The 20,955-nt window shown below is 40.5% G+C and overlaps 1 protein-coding gene across 2 annotated transcripts in view; it reads left to right on the top strand.

Moving 5' to 3' along the window:
• Nr6a1 (nuclear receptor subfamily 6 group A member 1) overlaps positions 1–20,955 on the top strand; it is a 185,888-nt gene that overhangs the window by 18,273 nt on the left and 146,660 nt on the right. For both annotated transcript variants that reach the window (XM_052182425.1, XM_052182424.1), the window contains exon 2: positions 20,732–20,773. In XM_052182425.1, coding sequence (XP_052038385.1) covers positions 20,732–20,773 — 42 coding nt within the window. The remainder of the gene's footprint in view (positions 1–20,731; positions 20,774–20,955) is intronic.

Raw genomic sequence — 20,955 nt, 5'->3', positions numbered from 1 at the left:
GGCTCCTTCCTTTAATACACAGGAAGCCTGACTTCCCCAGTCTCCACTCAAAGCTTTTCCCTGGAGTTCTCAGTAAGTGCTTTCTGACCATATCCTTATAGAGGGAAGGAACAGCTAGGTGTTAGTTACTGAAAACCAGACATTGTACTACATTAACTCATGTCGTCCTTTCCACATTTACTTGAAAGATGATACAAGCCCATATTATAGATGAGTGAACTGAGACTTAGAGTTGAAAATAACATTACTCATACAACTATTACAGTACATCAGTCCTCCTCCCAGTTCTGGGGGATCGATTGAATCCTGCATGTTAAGCATGTCTTCTAAGTCAGTTTTTTCAAACTTCAGTCTTTCTTATATCAGAATCATAATTTTTGCAATTGTATAATATATTCTTTTATTTAACATTTTAAATGTTGAATAGTAATAGTTTGCAAACCCCAGCTTCTACATTTATCTATTTCTGTGTATGTACATTCATGAGTTCATGGCACAATATTTAGATGGAGATGAGAGGACAGATTTCAGGAGTTTGTTCTCTGTACTATGTAAACTAAAACTTTTATTAGGTAAGTTCCTGCTGGGTTATAACTCAGCATAACTACATAACTGTATGTAGACAAGTTGGCTTTAAACTTAACAAGATCTTTTCACCTCTTCTTCCTGAGTGCTAAGATTAAGACATGGGCCACTATGCTTAGTTTCCACAACTTTTAAGAACTTGCAACTTTACTTTTTAAAGTCTACTTTTGTTTGTTTGTTTGTTTGTTTGTTTGTTTGTTTGTTTTTCGAGACATGGTTTCACTGTGTAGCCCTTGCTGTCCTGGAACTCAATCTATAGGCTAGGCCTCAAACTCAGAAATCCACCTGCCTCTGCCTCCCAAGTGCCAGGATTAAACACATGTGCCACCACTGCCCAGCTTTAAAGTCTACTTTGAATGATGGTTTTTAAGTGCTTTAATCTCCCTTCTACCCCACCACCCACCAAAGGTAGTAGAAAAGAAAGAATATGGAGGAAGTGGCCCTGTTTAGAATTGGTTCTTTGGAGCAAATCCCAGTACATAGTCAGGAAATTGGCAGTTCAGTTTGCAGTTCAGCAGCAGCAGCTAGCTCGATCCACTCGCAGACACTTCACAGATATACCAGCAGTACAGTTGGGTACAGTTGGGAGAGCAAACACAAATTGCAGCTGTGGCACAACCTAGCAGAGACAGCCATGCCTCAGCCCAATCGGCACGAGTCAGCAGGAGGGACCAGGGCCAACAGGAATGCCAGAAGTTCTCTGTGCCTCTGTCAGCAAAGATGAGAGACTAGAAGCATTGCACAGGTAGTTCTACAGGCAAGCCTCTCAGTCTGTTGAATCCTATTTATACTCCCTCCAAACATCATGTTTGGGCTTATTATGTATCTTGCCTCAGCACATGAGTGTGTCTTAGCTGACATCACTCTGCCAATCAGTCTGAGTCTGAGGAAGCAGCAAGAAGCTGCAGCACACCAGAAGTGGTTTTTTTTTTTTTTTGGATTTGTTTTTTTCGAGACAGGGTTTCTCTGTATAGCCCTGGCTGTCCTGGAACTCACTGTGTAGATCAGGCTGGCCTCGAACTCAGAGATCCGCCTGCCTCTGCCTCCCAGAGTGCTGGGATTACAGGCGTGTGCCACCATCGCCCGGCCAGAAGTGGTTTTTATTGCTATTTTTCTCTATGGAGTCCTGACAAGAAGCTCAACTACTCAATGTAAGGCAAACCAATACATATGAGTTGTTAGCAAAGAATGTGTTTGCTTTAGCACATCCTTTCACCTGTGTCCACTTCAGGGAAACACTCCTTCATGTGTTTGCTCCAGCAAAACACCATCTGACACAACTGACTTTCCAAAGAATCCTTAAGTTTCTACCTCAAGAATTTGAGTTATCCTAAAATAAAAAGTTATTTGCCAAAATATAGGACATTAAAATTATATATGATGAAAACCATATTGTGTTCTAGTAATATGAGGAATTACTTACCAAAATCTCTGATTAAACCTTTGGAATAAACAGTGATTAGTAGTAAGCATTAGAAAGGCAGCAAAAGACCAAACTGAATTTCTTCTTTTGATGTCATTAGAAAGATCAAAAGGGAATTGAAAGGGTAATGCCTATTTTTGTTTGTTTGGCCTGGTTTGGTTTGGTTTTGGTGTTTCAAGACACAGTTTCTCTGGGTAGTCTCAACTATCCTAGAACTTGATCTATAGACCAGGCTGGCTTTGAACTCACAGAAATTCTCCTTCCTCTGCCTCCTGAATGCTAGGATTAAAGATATGTGCCTATGCCACCATGCCCAGCTAGTGTGATTTTCATCTTGTACAATTAAAAAGCATTGCAGCTCTGTAATTTATAATTACTATAAATTTAATTGCCATTTTAGTACATTATTTTGTTAGAGACAAACAGATACCTGAAATAACTATCTTGATTAGAATCTAGATTATAATTTGATTTAATAAACTATTATGGGCCTGGAGAGATGATTCAGTGCTTAAGAGAACTGTTCTTCCGGAGAAGGAAGGACTGATTCCCCCACTCACATGGCAGCTCATAACCATCTGTAATTGCAGTCCCAGAGGATCCTCTTTTGCCCTCCTTTGTCACCAGGCACATAAGTGGTGCACAATCATACATGCAGGCAAAATACTCATGCACAATAAATAAATAAATAAATAAATAAATAAATAAATAAATAAATCTTTTTAAAAGCCTATTATTATTTAATGTGTATGAGAGTTTTGTCTACATGTATGTCTGTGTGCCACATTTGTGTTGGTTCCTGCAAAGGCCAGAAGGCGACATAGGATACATGTGGTTGTGAGCTGCCACGTGGTTGCTGGGATTCAAACCCAGGTCCTCTGGAAGAATAGCCAGTGCTCTTAACTGCTGTGTTATCTCTCTAGTCCATAATTTTTTTTTAAATAATTTATTTTTATTTTGTGTGCATTGGTGTTTTGCCTGCATGTATGAGGGCATCAGATCCCCTGGAACTGGAGTCATAGAAATTTGTCAGCAGCCGTGTGGGTGCTGGGAATTGAACCTGGGTTCTCTGGAAAAGCAGCCAGTGGTCTTAAGCAGTGAGCCTTCTCTCCAGCCCCATAATTTGATTTTTAAATAAAGACTTATTAAATTATTAAGCATGTGTGATGCCAAAAGAGTGTGCTAAATCCCTGAGGTCTGGCATTACAGGCATTTGCTAGATAACCAGTTTTGTTATGTAGGTGCTGGAATCCAAACTCCAGTTATCTTTGCTACATAGCAGAAATTCTTGCCTGAGTCATTTGATTTTTTTTGAAAGATACTTTTCATTTTAAAAAGGTGGTTGCTCGTATTTTATTTTATTTTATTTATTTATTTTTAATATTTTTAGACAGGGTTTCTCTGTGTATCGCCGGCTATCCTGGAACTCACTCTGTTAATCAGGCTGGGCTTGAACTCAGATTCACCTGCCACTGCCTCTGAGTGCAGAGATTAAAAGTGTGCAACACCACTTGTATTTTAACTTTTATTTACTTATTTTTGTTTGTTTGTTTGTTCAGACAGGGTTTTTATGTATAGCTCTGGCTGTTCTGGGACTAGATCCTCAGATCTGCCTACCTCTGCCTCCTGAGTGTTGGGATTAAAGCCATGCACCACCACTGCCCAGTTTTATATTTTTAAATATTTTTAGCTTCCTGAAAAGTTAAGAGAAAAGCTTGTCCTATTGTTAAGTGTTAAGTTTTCTTTTCTTTTCTTTTTTTTTCTTTTCTTCTCTTCTCTTTTCTTTTCTTCTCTTTTCTTCTCTTCTCTTCTCTTTTCTTTTCTTTTCTTTTTCTTTCTTTCTTTTTTGTTTGGGGGGGAGGTTGTTTTGAATTTGGTTTTTTCAAGACAGGTTTCTGTCCTGGAACTCACTCTGTAGACCAGGCTGGCCTCGAATTCAGAAATCCACCTGCCTCTGCCTCCCAGAGTGCTGGGATTACAGGCATGCGCCACCACTGCCTGGCTTGTTAAATTTTCTTAATAAATTTTATATTTTGACAGTTTCTTCAAATATAAAGGAAAGAACTTCATACCCTTGTTTTAAAAAGTTTGTTGTGCTAGTGAGGCTTATAGCATGAATAGTAATCACTATCATTAATTAACAATTGATAATCAATAACTTATTGTTGTTGTTATTGTTATTTTGATTATTATAGAGGCCAGAAGAAGTTGGAAATGGAGTGACAGATGGTTGTAAGCAGCCATGTGATATGGGTACTGGGAACCTGTGTACTCTGTAAGAGCAGCTACTGAGCCATCTCTCCAGAGCTCCTCCCTTTTAAAATTTTGAGACAGGCTCTCTTTACATAGCCCTGGCTGTGTTGGAAGTTGTAAACCAGGCTCACATCTGCCTGCTTCTGCTTCTGAATCCTAAGTGCTAAGATTAAAAGGTGTGTACCACCACATAAATGTAGTTAGGGTTTCTATTGCTGTGAAGGCACCACAACCATGGCAACTCTTAGAAAGGAAAACATTTGATAGGGCATGCTTAGAGTTTCAAAGGTTTAGTCCATTATTGTAATCGTGCTATGCAGGAGAAGGAGCTGAGAATTCTATATCTTGATCTGCAAGCAGCACAAGTGACTGTGCGCCACAGTGGGTATAGGTTGGTTATATGCGACCTCAAAGCCCACCCCACAGTGACACACTTCCTCCAAGACTACACCTATTCCAACAAGGCCACTGTTGGGGCTTTGTGTAAGCTCCACCCCACACCTACCTGGTAATAGCCAGGTATGCCCCGCCCCAGAGATCTGGCCCACTTTAAGAAGGGCTACTTGCTCCTCCTCTCCCTCTTTGCTCACCGCTCTCCCACACGCTTACCTCTCTGCCCCTGGGGCTCTTCCCCCCCCCCCCTCCACGTGGTCATGGCCGGCCTCCACACTCTCTCTCTCTCTTTCTCTCTCCTCTCTCTCTCCCTCTCTCCCTCTCTACCACTAACTCCCATCCCCTATTCTGAATAAACTCTATTCTATACCATGTCCGTGTTCACTGACTCCCTCACTGACTCGACTCCCCTTCATCATACTTTTACTCCTTCATTGGTGCTGAAACAAAGGTAAGCCATTTCTCATGTCATGGGTATCCATTCCACAGAGAAAAGCCGTGCATCTTCTGTGCTTGAAAGCCACACTGACAGCCAAAGCCGCCATGGAGACCAGAGACCACAAAGAACTGCTGGCTACTGGAATCTGTCATTCTTTAATAATATAACTGCTAAGTTATTGTTTATTCCTCAGACTTCTGACTACATTGACAGCTAGACAGTTATCTCCTTACCTAAACTCTGTTTCCATTAAATGCTTCATATTTCCTCACTTTCCCAACCTTCAATTCTATTCCTTCTGATCCACAAAGGCTCATCTTAAAGACTGTTCATGTGGTTAACTCATATTGTTATCTCTTTAATAAACTTGTTAGCTACAGGAAACCTACCCAAATCTACTGCTCATGGACCAAGTAGGCTCCATCCAGATAAGTACATCTGCCCAAGTTCCCACTTTACTACCTTTCCAAAGGGTGGGATTCCTCTGGGTTTCGATTGTACATCTTAAAAAATTTTCCTTTCTCCCAAATGTACTTAGTCTTATTCCCTAACTATACTAATGTGTTCCAACATCTTGTCAAGTCCAGGCCCTTGCCATATCCAGGACAGCTCCAGAGAAGCAACCTTCAGATGCTCCAATCTCCTCTCAGCTTCTCCAGATGCAGACAGCTTCTACTGGACCTGTTCTCCTGACTTATCTTCAAATGGCTCTACAAACCCTGGACAGCAAAGAAGTAGCCAGTCCTCCTGAGACTGGACAATCACCCTCCATACCCCTTTCTCTAGGTTCCCCAGAGACACGCCGCCCCAATGTCAGCATGAAGCAGCCAGATCACAACAACGACCCTATTCCTGCTTCGCCGTATGCGCCGTCACTTCTTTTCTTTTTTCTTTTTTCTTTTTCTTTTATTAATAAACCAAACATTGGGGAATGTTGGGGCTTTGTGTAAGCTCCACCCCACACCTACCTGGTAATAGCCAGGTATGCCCCGCCCCAGAGATCTGGCCCACTATAAGAAGGGCTACTTGCTCCTCCTCTCCCTCTTTGCTCACCGCTCTCCCACACGCTTACCTCTCTGCCCCTGGGGCTCTTCCCCCCCCCCCCCACGTGGTCATGGCCGGCCTCCACACTCTCTCTCTCTCTTTCTCTCTCCTCTCTCTCTCCCTCTCTCCCTCTCTACCACTAACTCCCATCCCCTATTCTGAATAAACTCTATTCTATACCATGTCCGTGTTCACTGACTCCCTCACTGACTCGACTCCCCTTCATCATACTTTTACTCCTTCAGCCACACTTCCTAATAGCGCCACTCTCTACAGGGACCATTTTCTTTCAAACCACACAGACCCAGTCTGAATTATTTGCACTTGATAATTATCAGAGGAATTTTCATGTCATGGTTATATTTTTCTAATTTTCATTATTTATTTATTTATTTTCTTTTTTTAAAAGAGATACCTGGTGGTCACAACAATCCTCTTTTTATTTTAAAGGTATATTTGTTATATGTGAGTACATTGTAGCTGTCCTGGGTGTCAGATCTCATTACGGATGGTTGGGAGCCACCATGTGGTTGCTGGGAATTGAACTTCGGACTTTTGGAAGAGCAGTTAGTGCTCCTAACTGCTGAGCCATCTCTCCAACCGTCCTCTCTAGAGAACTTTTTTTGTTTGTTTGTTTTTTCGAGACAGGGTTTCTCTGTATAGCCCTGGCTGTCCTGGAACTCACTCTAGACCAGGCTGGCCTCGAACTCAGAAATCTGCCTGCTTCTGCCTCCCAGAATGCTAGGATTACAGGCATGCACCACCTGTAAGCACCACCCGGCTTTTTTATCACTTTATAAATTACACACAGAACCCGTAGTTTCTCTTTTCTCGCTTAGAGTATACATTGAATTGTTTCTAAGTAAAAAGAAAGGGGTCTAGAGAGATGGCTCAGCAGTTAAGAGCACTGACTGCTCTTCTAGAGGTCCTGAGCAACCACCTGGTGGCTCATAATCACCTATAATGGGGTCTGATGCCCTCTTCTGGTGTGACTGAAGACAGTTACAGTGGACTCATATACATAAATAAATCTTAAAATACATTAAAAAAAAAGAGAAAAGTTTTGTCTAACAGATTTTTTTTTAGTTGAATTGTGATTTTTGTTGCTTTGTTAATGGCAAACATTAGCCTGATAAGTCTTGGGTATAGTGTACTTCTGTGAGAATTGTGTAGTAAGTGGTTTGCCTTTGCTTTATAAAATTTTTTAAATATATGTTTATTATTTTGTGTGTGAGTGTATAACTTGTGTTTATCTGAACACCATATGTGTGCCTGGTGCCTGAGGAGGTAGTAAGCTTCCTTGTGGGTACTGGGACTCAAACCTGGGTCCTTTGCAAGAACAAGTACTTTTAACCACTAAGACAACTCTCCAGCCCTGTGATTGCTATTTTCTTTTCTTAAACTGAGATTTATCCTATGCTCATGTGTTACATGTAGCAGTTTTACAAGGAGAATGACATTACTGTCAGATTACCTGTTGAAGAACTGACAGTAATTAAATGCCTTTGCTCAGACAGAACTCAAATCCACACTTTGCACCTTCAGGGCTCTCCTTGTTAGAATCTGCAGGAGTCTCTGATAGAGGAGGAGCCAAAGGGTCCTTTTGTACCTTAAGGGTCCTGGTATTTAGAAATGTTGCTTTAGTGTGATGTGAGAATTAAAACCATTCAGACGTCATCTAGGTGTGGTATCCCAGCATTTCAGAGGTAGACGGACGGAGGACCTCTGAGTTCGAGCCTAGCTTGGTCTACAGAGAGTTCCAGGACAGCTAAGGCTATACAGAAACTCTGGTCTTGAACAAAGAAAACAAGAGTAATGCTTTCTCTGTTTTTAATGACAGAGGCAGATATGCTCAAAAAATTACTGCTTTTAAAGCCTGACTTTAATTTTTGGTGGTGTTTTGGATACCTCTGTGTAACTAGAAAGTCAGTTTACAGTTTCTGGTGTTGGAAAAAAGATAAGGAGTTGAAGACAGGTGCTTGCCAGTTTAGGGGGCAAAAAAAGCTAAGAGGCCTTGCTTAAATAGCTGTCCTTGGGTATGTGGCAGGGAAGCAGATCTATCTGAGTGCAATGGGAAGTTCTTATGATACCTGATGCCTTTTAGGACATAAAGCATTAGGCTACCTGAGTGCCTGCCATTAGGAACAAAATGAGGAATGAATAATGGAACTAAAATCTCGAGAGGCATCACGTGGTCGGGTTATATGTAAGCAACCAGTGTGGTATAAAGCTTTCGTTTCCAGGTCATCAGTGGTTCAGTCTGCCTTGCTGCTCTTACAGCATTCACTTTCTGACAATTATGATCACTTTGCCTTACTCAGGAATGTGGATCCTGTTCAGAGGATTGCTGAAGTCAGACCAGAGCAGCTGTCTACCTCATGAGATCCTACTTAGGAATCCAGTTGCTTTGTGGTAATTTGTGATTTTTGAGGCACAGGGAAGTTAAGATACAATTCTAATAACATGTTTGTACCACCTCTATACATAGTAATGGTAGAACTTTCCCTGCAAGTCCAGAACGGTAAGGAAACATGTAAATTAGTAATATCTGTGGCCGCTAATTATTTTATTAATTGGCTGAGGTGAGGTCTTGGATCTGAGGCTTGGATCTATGATCATAATCACAGGAATAATGCTATTTTTCTTGTTGTAAAATGGAAGTTAGGATGGACTGGAAGAGATTAGAGATTACAGTTTGTTCATTTAGTTTAAAAGGAGAATGTACTATTTTTTGTTTGTTTTTGAGACAGGGTTTCTCTGTGCAGCCCTGGTTGTTCTGGAACTCACTTTGTAGATCAGGCTGGCCTTGAACTCAGAGATCTGCTCATCTCTGTCTCCTGAGTGCTGGGATTAAAGGCATGCCACTACCACCCTAAGAGCATGTAATGTTTATCTCTTATTTATTTTGTGTTTTTTTATTAATTTATGTATGTAAATGCTTTGCCTGGATATATGTATGTAGGCAGATCTCTGTGAGTTCAAGGCCAACCTGGGTCTGCTCTATACAGATGAAGTTCCAGGACAGCCGGGGCTGTGACATAAGAGAAATCTTGTCTCAACAAAACAAAACACCTTCCTCCACTGCACCCCCCCAAAAAGGGTTAGATCCCATGTAATTGGAGTTACTGCTGTGAGCTGCCATGTGGGACCTGGGAGCTGAACCCAGGTCTACTTCAAGAGCAACAGTGCACTTATCCACTGAGTCGCCTCTCCAATACAGAATGCTTATTATCTCTTAACTCAGGTCCCCACGTTAGTATTAGATGATTGTCTTATGTTTCCAATGTGCAGTAAAGACCAGATTGTGACCAAAAGCAACTTAGGGAGAAAGGGGTTTATTTTATCTTATACTTTTTGATAACCAATCTGTCCTAGAACTGGGATGGAAGTTGGGGTAAGAATTCAAGTAGAGCAGGAACTGACGCAGAAGCCATGGAAGAACACTGCTTCTTGGCTTGCTTCTCTTGGCCTGCTTTCTTATGGTGCCCAGGACCACCTGCTTAAAGGTAGCACTGCTCACAATGGTCTAGGCCCTCTGGATCAGTCATCAATCAAAAGATACTCCTTGGGGTTTGCCCACAGGTCAGTCTGGTGGAGGTATTTTCTCAGTTGAGGTTCTGTCTTACCAAATAACTGTAGTTTGTGTCAAGATGACATTATCATTGGTAGCTACCTGTATGCAGTGCTGCAAGTTAAGAAAAATCAGTTTTCCTCCCTCCCTCCCTCCCTCCTTCCCTCCTTCCCTCCTTCCCTCCCCCTCTCTCTTTCTCTCTTTCTTTCTCTCTCTTTCTGTATGTGTGTGTACACATGTGTGAACATGAGCACATGTGTAAAGGTCCAAGGACATCTTTGTGGAATTGGCTCTCTGGTTTTACCTCTGAGTGGCTTCCAAGAGCTGAGTTCATATTGACATGCTAGCACCATTGGGCATCAAGAACCAGTCTTGATTGACTGAGCCATCCTTCTGACCCCAAGATTGTAACTTGAAAAAAAGTAGTTTAATAATTTCAAATTTTTCTAGTTTTTTATGTCTAGAAGTGTTTTGTCTATATCTGTGTCTGTGGACAAAATCCATGTCTTGTCTCATGAGACCAGAAGAGGTATCTTCTGGAACCAGGATTCCAGAGGGTTGTGAGCTGCTATGTGGATGCTAAGAACAGAACCCAGATCCTTTGAAAGAGCAGCTCTTAACCACTGTGCTGTCCCTCCAATGCCAAGACTGCAGGCTTTTTTTCTTTTTTGTTATGGGGTCTGCAACTTTTGATATACTTGTAGATTCCAGACCTGAGAGGAATGCCAAGAAAGTAGAAGTCCTTTACTGAAGATGAAATGGAGGAAAATGGAGGTACAGAGTGTAGATGTATAACATCACCAAATGGCTTTTTAGTACTAGAACAAGGCTAGTGCTTAGATGTCTTATATATATGGTGTATCATTTTATGGTATTTTCATGTAAAATATTTTTAACACTAAAGTTGGCTTTTTAAAATCTTTATGTAAATTATGGGGAGTTTGGGAATAGGAGTTTACAAATTACCTTTTCGCCGGGTGGTGGTGGTACGTGCCTGTAATCCCAGTACTCTGGGAGGCAGAGGCAGGTGGATTTCTGAGTTCGAGGCCAGCCTGGTCAACAGAGTGAGTTCCAGGACAGCCAGGGCTATACAGAGAAACCCTGTCTCGGAAAAAAAACAAATCCAAACAAACAAAAAACAAAACCTTTTCAAACTTACAGGTTTGTCAGGGAAAAATAAGGTTGTGAAAATAAAAACCTTATTTTGTAATTTAAAGGCATCAAAGTCATGCTCAAGAGGAGGGAACAGGATTTTGGAGTGGAGTAGAAATCCACTAGAAAGTGAGAGGAGAGCTGGCCGTGTCTTAGTCAGGGTTTCTTACTGTGATGAAATACCATGACCAAAAACAAGTTAGGGAGGAAAGGATTTATTTGGCTTACATTTCCATTTCACTGTTCATTATTGAAGTTAGGACATGAACTCAAATGGGGACAGAAACCTGAATGCAGGAACTCATGCAGAGGCCATGCAGGGGTGCTGCTTACTGCCTTGTGATTTGAGAGACTGAAAGTGCCCTTGTGAGTGACAAGATGGACTATACAAGGAATTTGGAGGAGTAGCAGTGTGATGTTAGGATCTTGTTTTTCTCTATTATTTTGCCCTGGCTAGTTCTAAACTGCTATATAGACCATGCTGACCTCAGACTTACCGAGATCCACCTGACTATACCTCTGAAAGCTGAGATTAAAGGCATATGCCACCATGCCTGTCTCAGTATTTTATGATTTTTAAAAACCTATATTTAATTTTATGTGTGTGTATGTATGCATGAGTATATGTCTGGGTACTAGTTGTATTTGGGAGCCCATGGAAGCAAGAGGTGCTCTGGGACTGGAGTAACAGACAGTTGTCAGCACGTGGGTCCAGGGAACTTAACCAGGATCCTTTGCCAAAGCAGTTAAGTGATCTTAACTGCTGAGCTTCAGGATTTTATCATTTAAGAATTATTTTATGTGTACAAGTGTTTTGCCAGCATGTTATGTATGTCCATATGTGTGTGCCAGTGGAGGCTAGAAGAGGCAATTGGACCCCCTGGAACTGGAGTTGCTCTGAACATTTTTGGCTTGGAGAATGGAAATTGATGTATCTGGAGTGTGGGTTGAGGGAGTATAGGAAAAGCAGGTTTCAAAAAGAAAATAGGCTTAGTTTGATATCTTAAATTTGATGGAACCTACAGAAGGGGCTTATTTGTTGTGTGTATTTGCTTATAGTGAGCAGTTCAAAAGTTTGGGTGGCCTATTCTTTGTAGTATTTACATTTTAATTCTTTACCTCCTTTACTAACTTGATACTTTTACCATCAGAAAATTATTTTTCATGTGTATAGGCATTATTGGGTAGTTATGAATTCATCCTGAGAATAGTTTTTGGTTTGTTTTTTGTTTTTGTCCCCCCTGAAACAGCTTCTCTGTATAGCCCTAGCTGTCTTAGAACTCACTATGTAGACCAGGCTGCCAGGCTAGCCTTGTTCACAGAGATTCACCTGCTTCTTATTCCCAAGTTCTGGAATTAAATGCTGTGATCACCACACCTTACTTGTATTTATTAAAATACAGTGTTTTGTTTTTTTCCATTTGTTTTGTAATTTTTGCTTTGAATCAGGGTCTCATGTAGTCTACACTTGTATTGCAGTTACTATGTAGCTGAAGCTGGTTTTGAACTCCTAATCCTGCCTCTTCCTTCCATGGGATTGCAGGAGTGTATCATCACGTCTGGTTCTTATACCACAACCAACTCTTATATGAATAACGTTCATAAAATAACCAAATGGCCAATATGTATACTAGAATGAAATGCCCTATGGTTAAATTTTGGGTGTCTTCCAATTTTGTTTTATGTTCTTTATTATTTTTGTTCTAGATTTCTGGGATCATCATGCTTCCATATTACACTTTCATATTAAAGTGTTTCTATGTTTGTTTTTTGAGATGAAGTTTCATGTAGCTCAGGCTGGCATTGAATTCACTGTTTAGCACAAGCTGGTCTTAAATTTGCTATAGGATCATGCTATTTTGTATTCCTGGAAGTTTTTACTCAGCCTCCCAAGTGCTGGGATTAAAGACGAATGTCACCATGCCTGACAGAAGGGATTCTCAAGGGAGTAAGAAGGAGATCCATTTTTCTGTTCTGGGATCATTTCGTGAGTTGAGTCTTGCCTCAGTAATCTCTTTCTCCTAAAGATTTGACTTTTGATGTTCCATCAAGCCATCTGTTAAGGTTGATATGGGACACTTTCTGATTTTTGTGGCTCATTTCATATAATGCTGTACAGTAATCTATTTAAATCTGTAAGCTAGAGATAACAGTAGCTACCTGGGAGGAATTTTTATGAAGCATCAAGGCAATCAATGTCTGATATACTAAAAATTATATAAAAGGCATCTGGCAAATTATTTTATACTTTTTTCTCTGTATTTTGAAGGTTTTTTTGACCTCTAAGTCAAATATAGATCTACTAGTCCTTGTTTCTCCAAAGAACCAGAACTGCTAAATAAAAAATGTTAGAGGTTCATCAAGACATGCAGTTTTGGGAGAAAGACTTGTACTGTTTTCTCACATAAACACTAATGGCCTCTGACTCCTTAGACCAATTGCATCCTAAACTGTTTTCCTTTGAGATTCTGTAGCCATAGCCTTAAAACTGTGTATTTTTTTTTTAAAAAATCTTTTAATTGAAGTGTTGTAAACTTGGTTTGGCTTTTCTACCCTTAGAAGGCTTTCAAGAATACAGCTACAAAGCTAGAAGCCTGAAGAATGATATGAAAGGTGATGTAGGCTGATAAGGGGGACGTTATTAATGTTCCCATAGAAATTCAGGCATTCCTCATAAACTGCATTTACACCTAACATAAATATGTAGGCATACTAGGTTATATAACTAAGAACCTAAATATGCTATGCCCCCTACACTTTCACATTTCCTCTGTGTGTGTGTGTGTGTGTGTGTGTGTGTGTGTGTGTGTAACTCAGATATCACATTAAAGAAATGAAATGACATTAGGAAGTGGGCATTTTTGTTGTTAAATTTATAAATGTGATCTTGACATTTGTTAACCTGGAGAAGGCTTATTATTTACTTGAAGCTATGCCAGCTGGGTTTTGTGTGGACGTGAAGTGCAATATCTTTGCTTTCAGAAGTATTTTTTGCTATTTCTAAAGTGTGGCTTGTCAGGTTGCTTGTGTAAAACAAAAAGCTAATGGATAAAGTGACACTTATTTGCTGGACAGCCGATATAAAGGTAAGGGGTCTACTGTCTGCGTGGGCATGGGGCTTGTCTGTAGACCACAGACGTGACAGCATGGCAGGCTGTGGGCAAGTTACTTTTCTTCTCAGCCTCTGCCCGAGTGAGCCATTCATCATACTAGAAAGAACCTAGGAGATGAGTGGAACTGGTGGTAGGTCCTGTAAAGGAGAGCCACTTCCTAGAATTTCAGGGCTTGTGCAGTATTTGTAGGCTTCTCTAAGAAAGCCTTGTTTTTATAAAAACTCCATGTACTTTGAATTTTCTGGTTGATATTTTAGAACTCAATATTGAAATACATTTGGGCAGCTATTGACCAACTTCTTAGATATGTGCCTGGTAAGTGACTTACCTACAGGTTAAAAGGCGCAAACCTCTCATGTATGGTAGAAAAATAAAGATGGTTATGATACACCCAAGCATTCCGCTTCTCTGTTTATTGCTCTCATATTACATGTACTCTGTGTTTTGTTCCTTGACTAGTCTTGTTGGGTCAAGTGCCATCTTCCTCCTGCTATCCCATGTCTCTGATTGCTGCTCCTCTTTTCTCACCAGCACTGATTATAGCTAGCTATTAAGTGTTTTCACTGCTTTGAGTGCTCCATTTTCTTAGATCTTTATAGCAGTCTGTAGTCAAAGATATTGGATCACAGTGGTGAAGTCACTCTCTAAGCCAACACAATTTGTAAACAATGGTACCAGACTTCAAATCTATTCTGAAGTTGGTAAGATGACTTATGAGTGAAAAGCTGTTGCTGTGTAAGCCTGAGGACCTGAATTTGATTCCTGGAAACTACATAAAGGTGGAAGAAGAGAACTGACTCCACAGTGTTGTTCCTACTAAACATACCATACATACATGCACACTCACAGAATAATAAAGCTTAAAAGCTTTTAAAGTAAATAAGGTGGTGAGATGGCTCTGGGGGGTTAAGGCAGTTGATACCAACCTGATGACCTGAATTCAGCCCCAGAGTCCACATGCAGGAAGGAGAGAACCAATTCCCTCAAGTCCTCCTCTGACCTCCACATGCATACATGCACATGTACACATGTACCTGTGAGCACACATGAAGTAAAATGACTCTGACTTACTGTTGTGTACTATTCCAGTTGTACATTGTCTGATGTATGTTTTCAAAATGTTTTTTAAAGTAGGTTTGAATCTCTTTCTGTGACTTTACCATGTGCATGTGTGCACATTTATGTAAAGACCAGGATCATCCTTGGGTGTCATTCCTCAGAATGTTGTTTCACATTGTTTTTTGAGACAGGGTCTCTGATTGGCCTGGGATACACTGATTAGACTAAGCTGGCTGGTCGTAAGTCATGGATCCTCTTGTCTTGCTTCCCCAGTGCTGAGATTGCTATGTGCTACCTACCATGTCTGGGCTGCAGCTCCCACTGCCCTCCTCTCCTCTCCTTCCTTTCACCTCTCAGCCCACTCTGGCATAGGACTCTGGGTCTCAGACTAGCCTAGAACTTGATCTTCCTGCCTCAGTCTCTCCAATGTAGAGATTACAAGTGTGTGCTGCCACAACTAGCAACTAAATTTTTAATTTTACCCTTAATGAACCTAAGTAGCTACATGAACTTGGTATAGTGGCACATGTCTATAATTTTAGCACACTAATCTCAGTATTTGGGAGAAAGGTAAGGGATTTTCAGGTTTGAGATCAGCTTGGACTGCATAGTGAGAACCCAACTCAAGATTGTTTTTGAAGTCACATGCTTTCAGTCCTAGCACTCTGAAGGCAGGTGGATCCCTGAAAGTTTGAGGCCAGACTGGTCTACAAAACAAGTTCCAGGAGAGCCAGGCCTGTTACACTGAAAAACTTATTGTACTGGCTGGTTTTGTATGTCAAATTGACACAGGTTGGAGTTATCACAGAGAAAGGAGCTTCAGTTGGGGAAGTGCCTCCATGAGATCCAGCTGTGGGACATTTTCTCAATTAGTGATCAAGGGGGGAGGTCCCCTTGTGGGTGGTACTACCTCTGGGCTGGTATTTTTGGGTTCTATAAGAGAGCAGGCTGAGCAAGGCAGGGGGAAGCAAGCCAGTAAGGAACATCCCTCCATGGCCTCTGCATCAGTTCCTGCTTCCTGACCTTCTTGAGTTCCAGTCCTGACTTCCTTTGGTGATGAACAGCAATGCAGAACTGTGAGCTGAATAAACCCTTTCTTCCTCAACTTGCTTATTGGTCATGATGTTTGTGCAGGAATAATGTTTGTGCAGGAATAGAAACCCTAAGACACTTATCTAGAAAAACAAAAATACTTTTCCAGTGAGTGTGATGGTACATTGTTTTTATTCCCAGCACTTGAGAGGCGGATCTCTGTGAGGTCAAGGCTGGTCTGGTCTACATAATGAGACCCTGTCTCATAAAATCAAACCAGAATACTTCCACTTTCAGTTCATCAGCCACTAGTCACATCCCTACCTATAAATGGAATTCCATATGATATAATGCTTTCTTCTGACCTCTGTAGGCATCTACATTACTTATACATATAAATATTTTAAAATTTAAGATTTTTGAGAAGTCCTGTAAAGTATTTTGAACCTCAGATTTTAATGGGCCTGATCCTAATGAATATAGAGTAAGCACAGGAGCCTGTGAAGAGGGCCACAGAGCTAATTAGAGCAATCTCAAGACATTTTTTAGATTTACTTTATGTATATATATGAGGACTTGGATATACATGTGGGCAACATGTGTGTGCCTGGTGCCTGAGAATCCAGAAGAGATTTTCTGCTGTTGGATCCTCTGGAACTGAAGTTATATGTAGTTGGTAGTTGCCATGTGTGCACTGCGAACTAAAAACCCAGGTCCTCTGCAAGAATAATAGGTTTTTTTAAACCACTGAGCCATCTCTCCAGCACTTAAGGCTTTCTTTTGACCCTGAAATGACACTGACACACACAGCCAGTCTCTCTCTCTCTCTCTCTTTCCCCCCTCCCTCCTTCCTTCCTCTCTTTCTCTTCCTCTTTTTAAAATTTTATCCTTGTTTTTTTTTTTTTTTTAATGTGTGTGGGTGCTCCTAACTACTGAGTGGTCTCTCCATCCCCTGACCCCAGGCTTTCTGACTCTCAGTTCTCCTTTACCTCATTGTACCTCAGATATAACATATCCAGCTGGGATTATAATAGTACATGTGAGATGTTATCTCATTTAACATTCAAGTTTGTAGGTAATGTTTATTTGATTATGAAACCAGTATGTTCTCTCTCTCTCTCTCTCTCTCTCTCTCTCTCTCTCTCTCTCTCTCTCCCCCTCTCTCCTTCCCTCTTCCTCTCCCTCTTCCTCCCTCTCTCTTTTCTCTCTCCCTCCCTTCCCCCTCCGCATCTCCCCTTCCCACCTTCTCTCTCTCTCTCTCTCTCTCTCCCTCTCCTTCTCTTCTTCCCTCCATCCCCCTCTCCCTTCCTTTCAGAGGTTCCCTGAAAAGCGAGTAGATAAAAATCTGTATCTGTATTCAGTCACGTATGGGTGTATATTGGCAGAGCCTAAGACCTAACCTGAGTTCTGACCTAGGTATTCTAAGTAAAGGACTTAAATATAGAAAGTGCATAGGAAGGGATGCTAAAAAGTATATTGGACAGAGAACTATAATGTAGTTAGGAAATTATGAGTTCCGGATATTCTAATATGGTAGAGGTCATAAAGTTGAAGTAGGAAGCTTGCTTGATCATGAAGGTAGGATGATTGAATATAACTGAAGATTTGGTCTTGTAAAGGTTCTCTTGCCTCTATGGGCTGCTGAAATTTCACAGGTTTCAGGGTACTGTAACTGTAATATCTTTTAATGGTGAGATGAGAACATTCCCATAGTGACATTTCCTTGCTTTTGTAAAATGCACTGGAATGCATTACCTATTCCCTATACACTTTTTTATTCATACTTGGAAATATATTCTTAAAAGTTTAAACTAATATTGAGGTAAATATGCAACTTTGTAGTCAAAATAACAAAGATCTGGAACTCCAAAATCTGTCACTATATCCTAGGCAAACAAGATTTTGATCTTTACATTTTTACAAATGTCTGGAAAAGAACTTGTCATCTGAAAGTTCCTTTTGTATTAAGGAAGAGTCTGGGGAAAGTGCTGTGGCCCACCCTGTAATCCCAGCACCGGGTGGGGGGATGGGGGTGGGGAAGGGGGGGCAGAAGCAGGCAGATCTCTTGAGTCTAAGGTTAACCTTATCTGCAGAGTGAACTCTAGGACAGCCAAGGCTACACAGAGATACTGTTTTGACAAACATACAAATTTAAACGAAAAAAGAAGAGTCCTAAACTTAGAGTCATTTAGGGATCACATGTCATAAGATAGATGATTTACTAAACCAGTTGCTTGTGGTGGCTGTTGGTATTGACATTTCAAGAGTTGGTTTACAGTTGTTAAAGAAACAGATGAGTGTAGGATTCCCTTTCACTATTTATCTCCACCTTGGTAAGAGAATATAAACCTTGCCAGTTTTTTTTTTTTTATCAGTCCTTTGTTTTTGTTTTTTGCTTTTTGTTTGCTTTTTGAGAAAGGGTTTCTCTGTGAAGCCCTGGGTGTTCTGGAACTCTATCTGTAGACCAGTATGGCCTTGAACTCAGAGAACCACTTGCCTCTTTGTCTCCTCAATTTTGTTCAGACCACAGATAGGATAGTTCTCTGTTTATCCCATCTTATAGGAAGTTTGGAGTTAATCTTCCTCGTATCTTATGGATGTGGTTTCAAAGAGAAATATGTATCCAAAGAAAAGTTAGTTAGCAGGAGGGGAGAGAGTGGTTGGTAGACAAGTAAAAGAATGCATTCCCCTTAAATCCAGGATTCTCAAGCTGTGGCTCTTGACCCTTTGACTAACTACACTATAGTTCATAACATTAGTAAAATTGCAGTTGTGAAGTTGCAACAAAAATAATTTTATGGTTGGGGGTCACCACAACATGAGGAACTGTATTAAAGGATCACAGCATTAGGTTAAGAACCATTGCTTTAACTCATTTTTCTTGATATTTTCAGGTTTTGGGTCATTCTGTCTTTGTGGAGAATGTTGACTATTTTTAGAGGATATATTAAGCTTTATCCTTAACAAAAGAGATTTATTTAATATATATAAATGCTCTGCCTTCATGCACACTAGAAGTAGGCATCAGATACCAATACAGATGGTTGTGAGCCACCATTTGGTTGCTGGGAATTGAACTCAGGAAGAACTTGCTCTAGCCTTTCTTGATACCTCTTTTTTTTTTTTTTTTTTGGATCCTCCCTCTCCCCCCCCCCCCCCCCCCAGACAGGGTTTCTCTGCATACCCTTGGCTGTCCTGGAACTCACTCTGTAGACTAGGCTGGCATCGAACTCAGAAATCTGCCTGCTTCTGCCTCCCAGAGTGCTGGGATTACAGGCATGCGCCACCACCGCCCAGCTCTTTCTTGATACCTCTTAATGTACTCTTTATGTAACAAAAACCTGAAGCCTCAACTCAGGGTTTGTTTGCCTCACCTTGCCAAGTCATATAACTAAAATGGCTTTTATCCTTATTCCTCTCTGTATTCCTGTACTCATTGTATTTTCAGGGCAATATAGATGAATTGACTGTGCCTGTCTTCTGTTAAGTTCAGTATTCTGGTATGTTCTGTAACCTGTATATAGAAATGGTTATTTCTTTATTGCCTAATTCTGTGATCCTCCATCTTAAGGATCAAAGTAACAAATCAGAAAAATATTTGACAGAATGAGTCAAAGATAAGATACACACAACTCACAGGAGAACAGAGGAAGAGAGACTACTTGAGCAGGGAGAACACACAAGGTGTGGTGTGTGTATGGCAGGGCATATGACAGGTGTTTGGTTAGGGCAGTTTTACAGAAATAGGTTAGAGAGAGAACATGATGGATATAGTTGAAGACAGAAGGAGCCAAGGTACATATGAGGCTAAGCATAACAATTCAGTCAGAAGCCAAGAGAAGCCAGATTGAATCAATCAGCTTAGAAGGTTAGATTATAAAGAGGCTAGAAGCTTCTAGGCCTAGGTCTAGGGATAGTTAGTACAGAGCAGCACGCTGGCTTCAGCCCAGGCCTTGTATTCACACAGCTTGGGTATGTCTTTAATTTCATCCCTTCATCTGAGGAAATAAGAGACATTTACATTTACACTGAGATTGTGGGCATGTACCCCCCTGCCTAGTTCATCCAATGCCAGAGATCAATCATTTATGCTAAGCAAGCACTGTAACAACTGAGTTTTATTCCTAGCCCTAATTGGTGATAATCTTGTATGTTTGTTGTAAATTCTTGTTTATTTTGCTTTCTTTTGGGACATAATTGATACCATTAAATAAAAACATAAATATTAAATAAGATTTAACTTTCCTATTAGTTTTTATTCCAATAGACATTGGCATTCTTATTTATACTTACTGTGTTATTGAGCCCCTACTGTGTGCTAAGGAATATTTCTAAACTCTCTTATTCCTGGTACAACTCTGGTATGTGCTCTTATCTCCTTTTCTATATTTAGGTGAAATGGAAACCCAGAGAGGGGATCCTTATAATAAGTAGGTAATTGTTAGAACTAGGATTTTAAACCCAAACTAATTTTTGAGTCTAATTTAGAGTGTGGAAGTGTTACTGGAAATTGAACCCAGTATTCTGCTCATCCTCAGCAAGAACTGAGTCACATCCAAGCCTGAACTCTAAATCCTCCCTCATTAAATGATATTTGATTTTTAATATTTAGAGTCATTTTGGAATAATTGAAAAATAATAATCTTTCCCTATTGTTCTCTCTTTAGGTTTTTGTCAGGATGAATTGGCAGAGCTTGATCCAGGCACTAGTAAGTTCTCCATGTTACCGTGTTTACCCACTGTTTGTTGGTAAGAAAAGGTGTGACTGTGCACTTACATATGTTAAAATTAAGGTATCTTTGATACTCTTATTTGAATGGCCCTTACATTGTATCTTCTAACAATCATAAGAATGATAGTCTGTCTTTTCTACTGACATTTTTTTTCTTTT

This window comes from Apodemus sylvaticus, chromosome 5 (genome assembly GCF_947179515.1).
Source record: "Apodemus sylvaticus chromosome 5, mApoSyl1.1, whole genome shotgun sequence".
NCBI lineage: Eukaryota > Metazoa > Chordata > Mammalia > Rodentia > Muridae > Apodemus > Apodemus sylvaticus.
The sequence above is the reverse complement of the archived record's forward strand: the minus strand, read 5'-3'. Positions and strand labels throughout refer to the sequence as shown.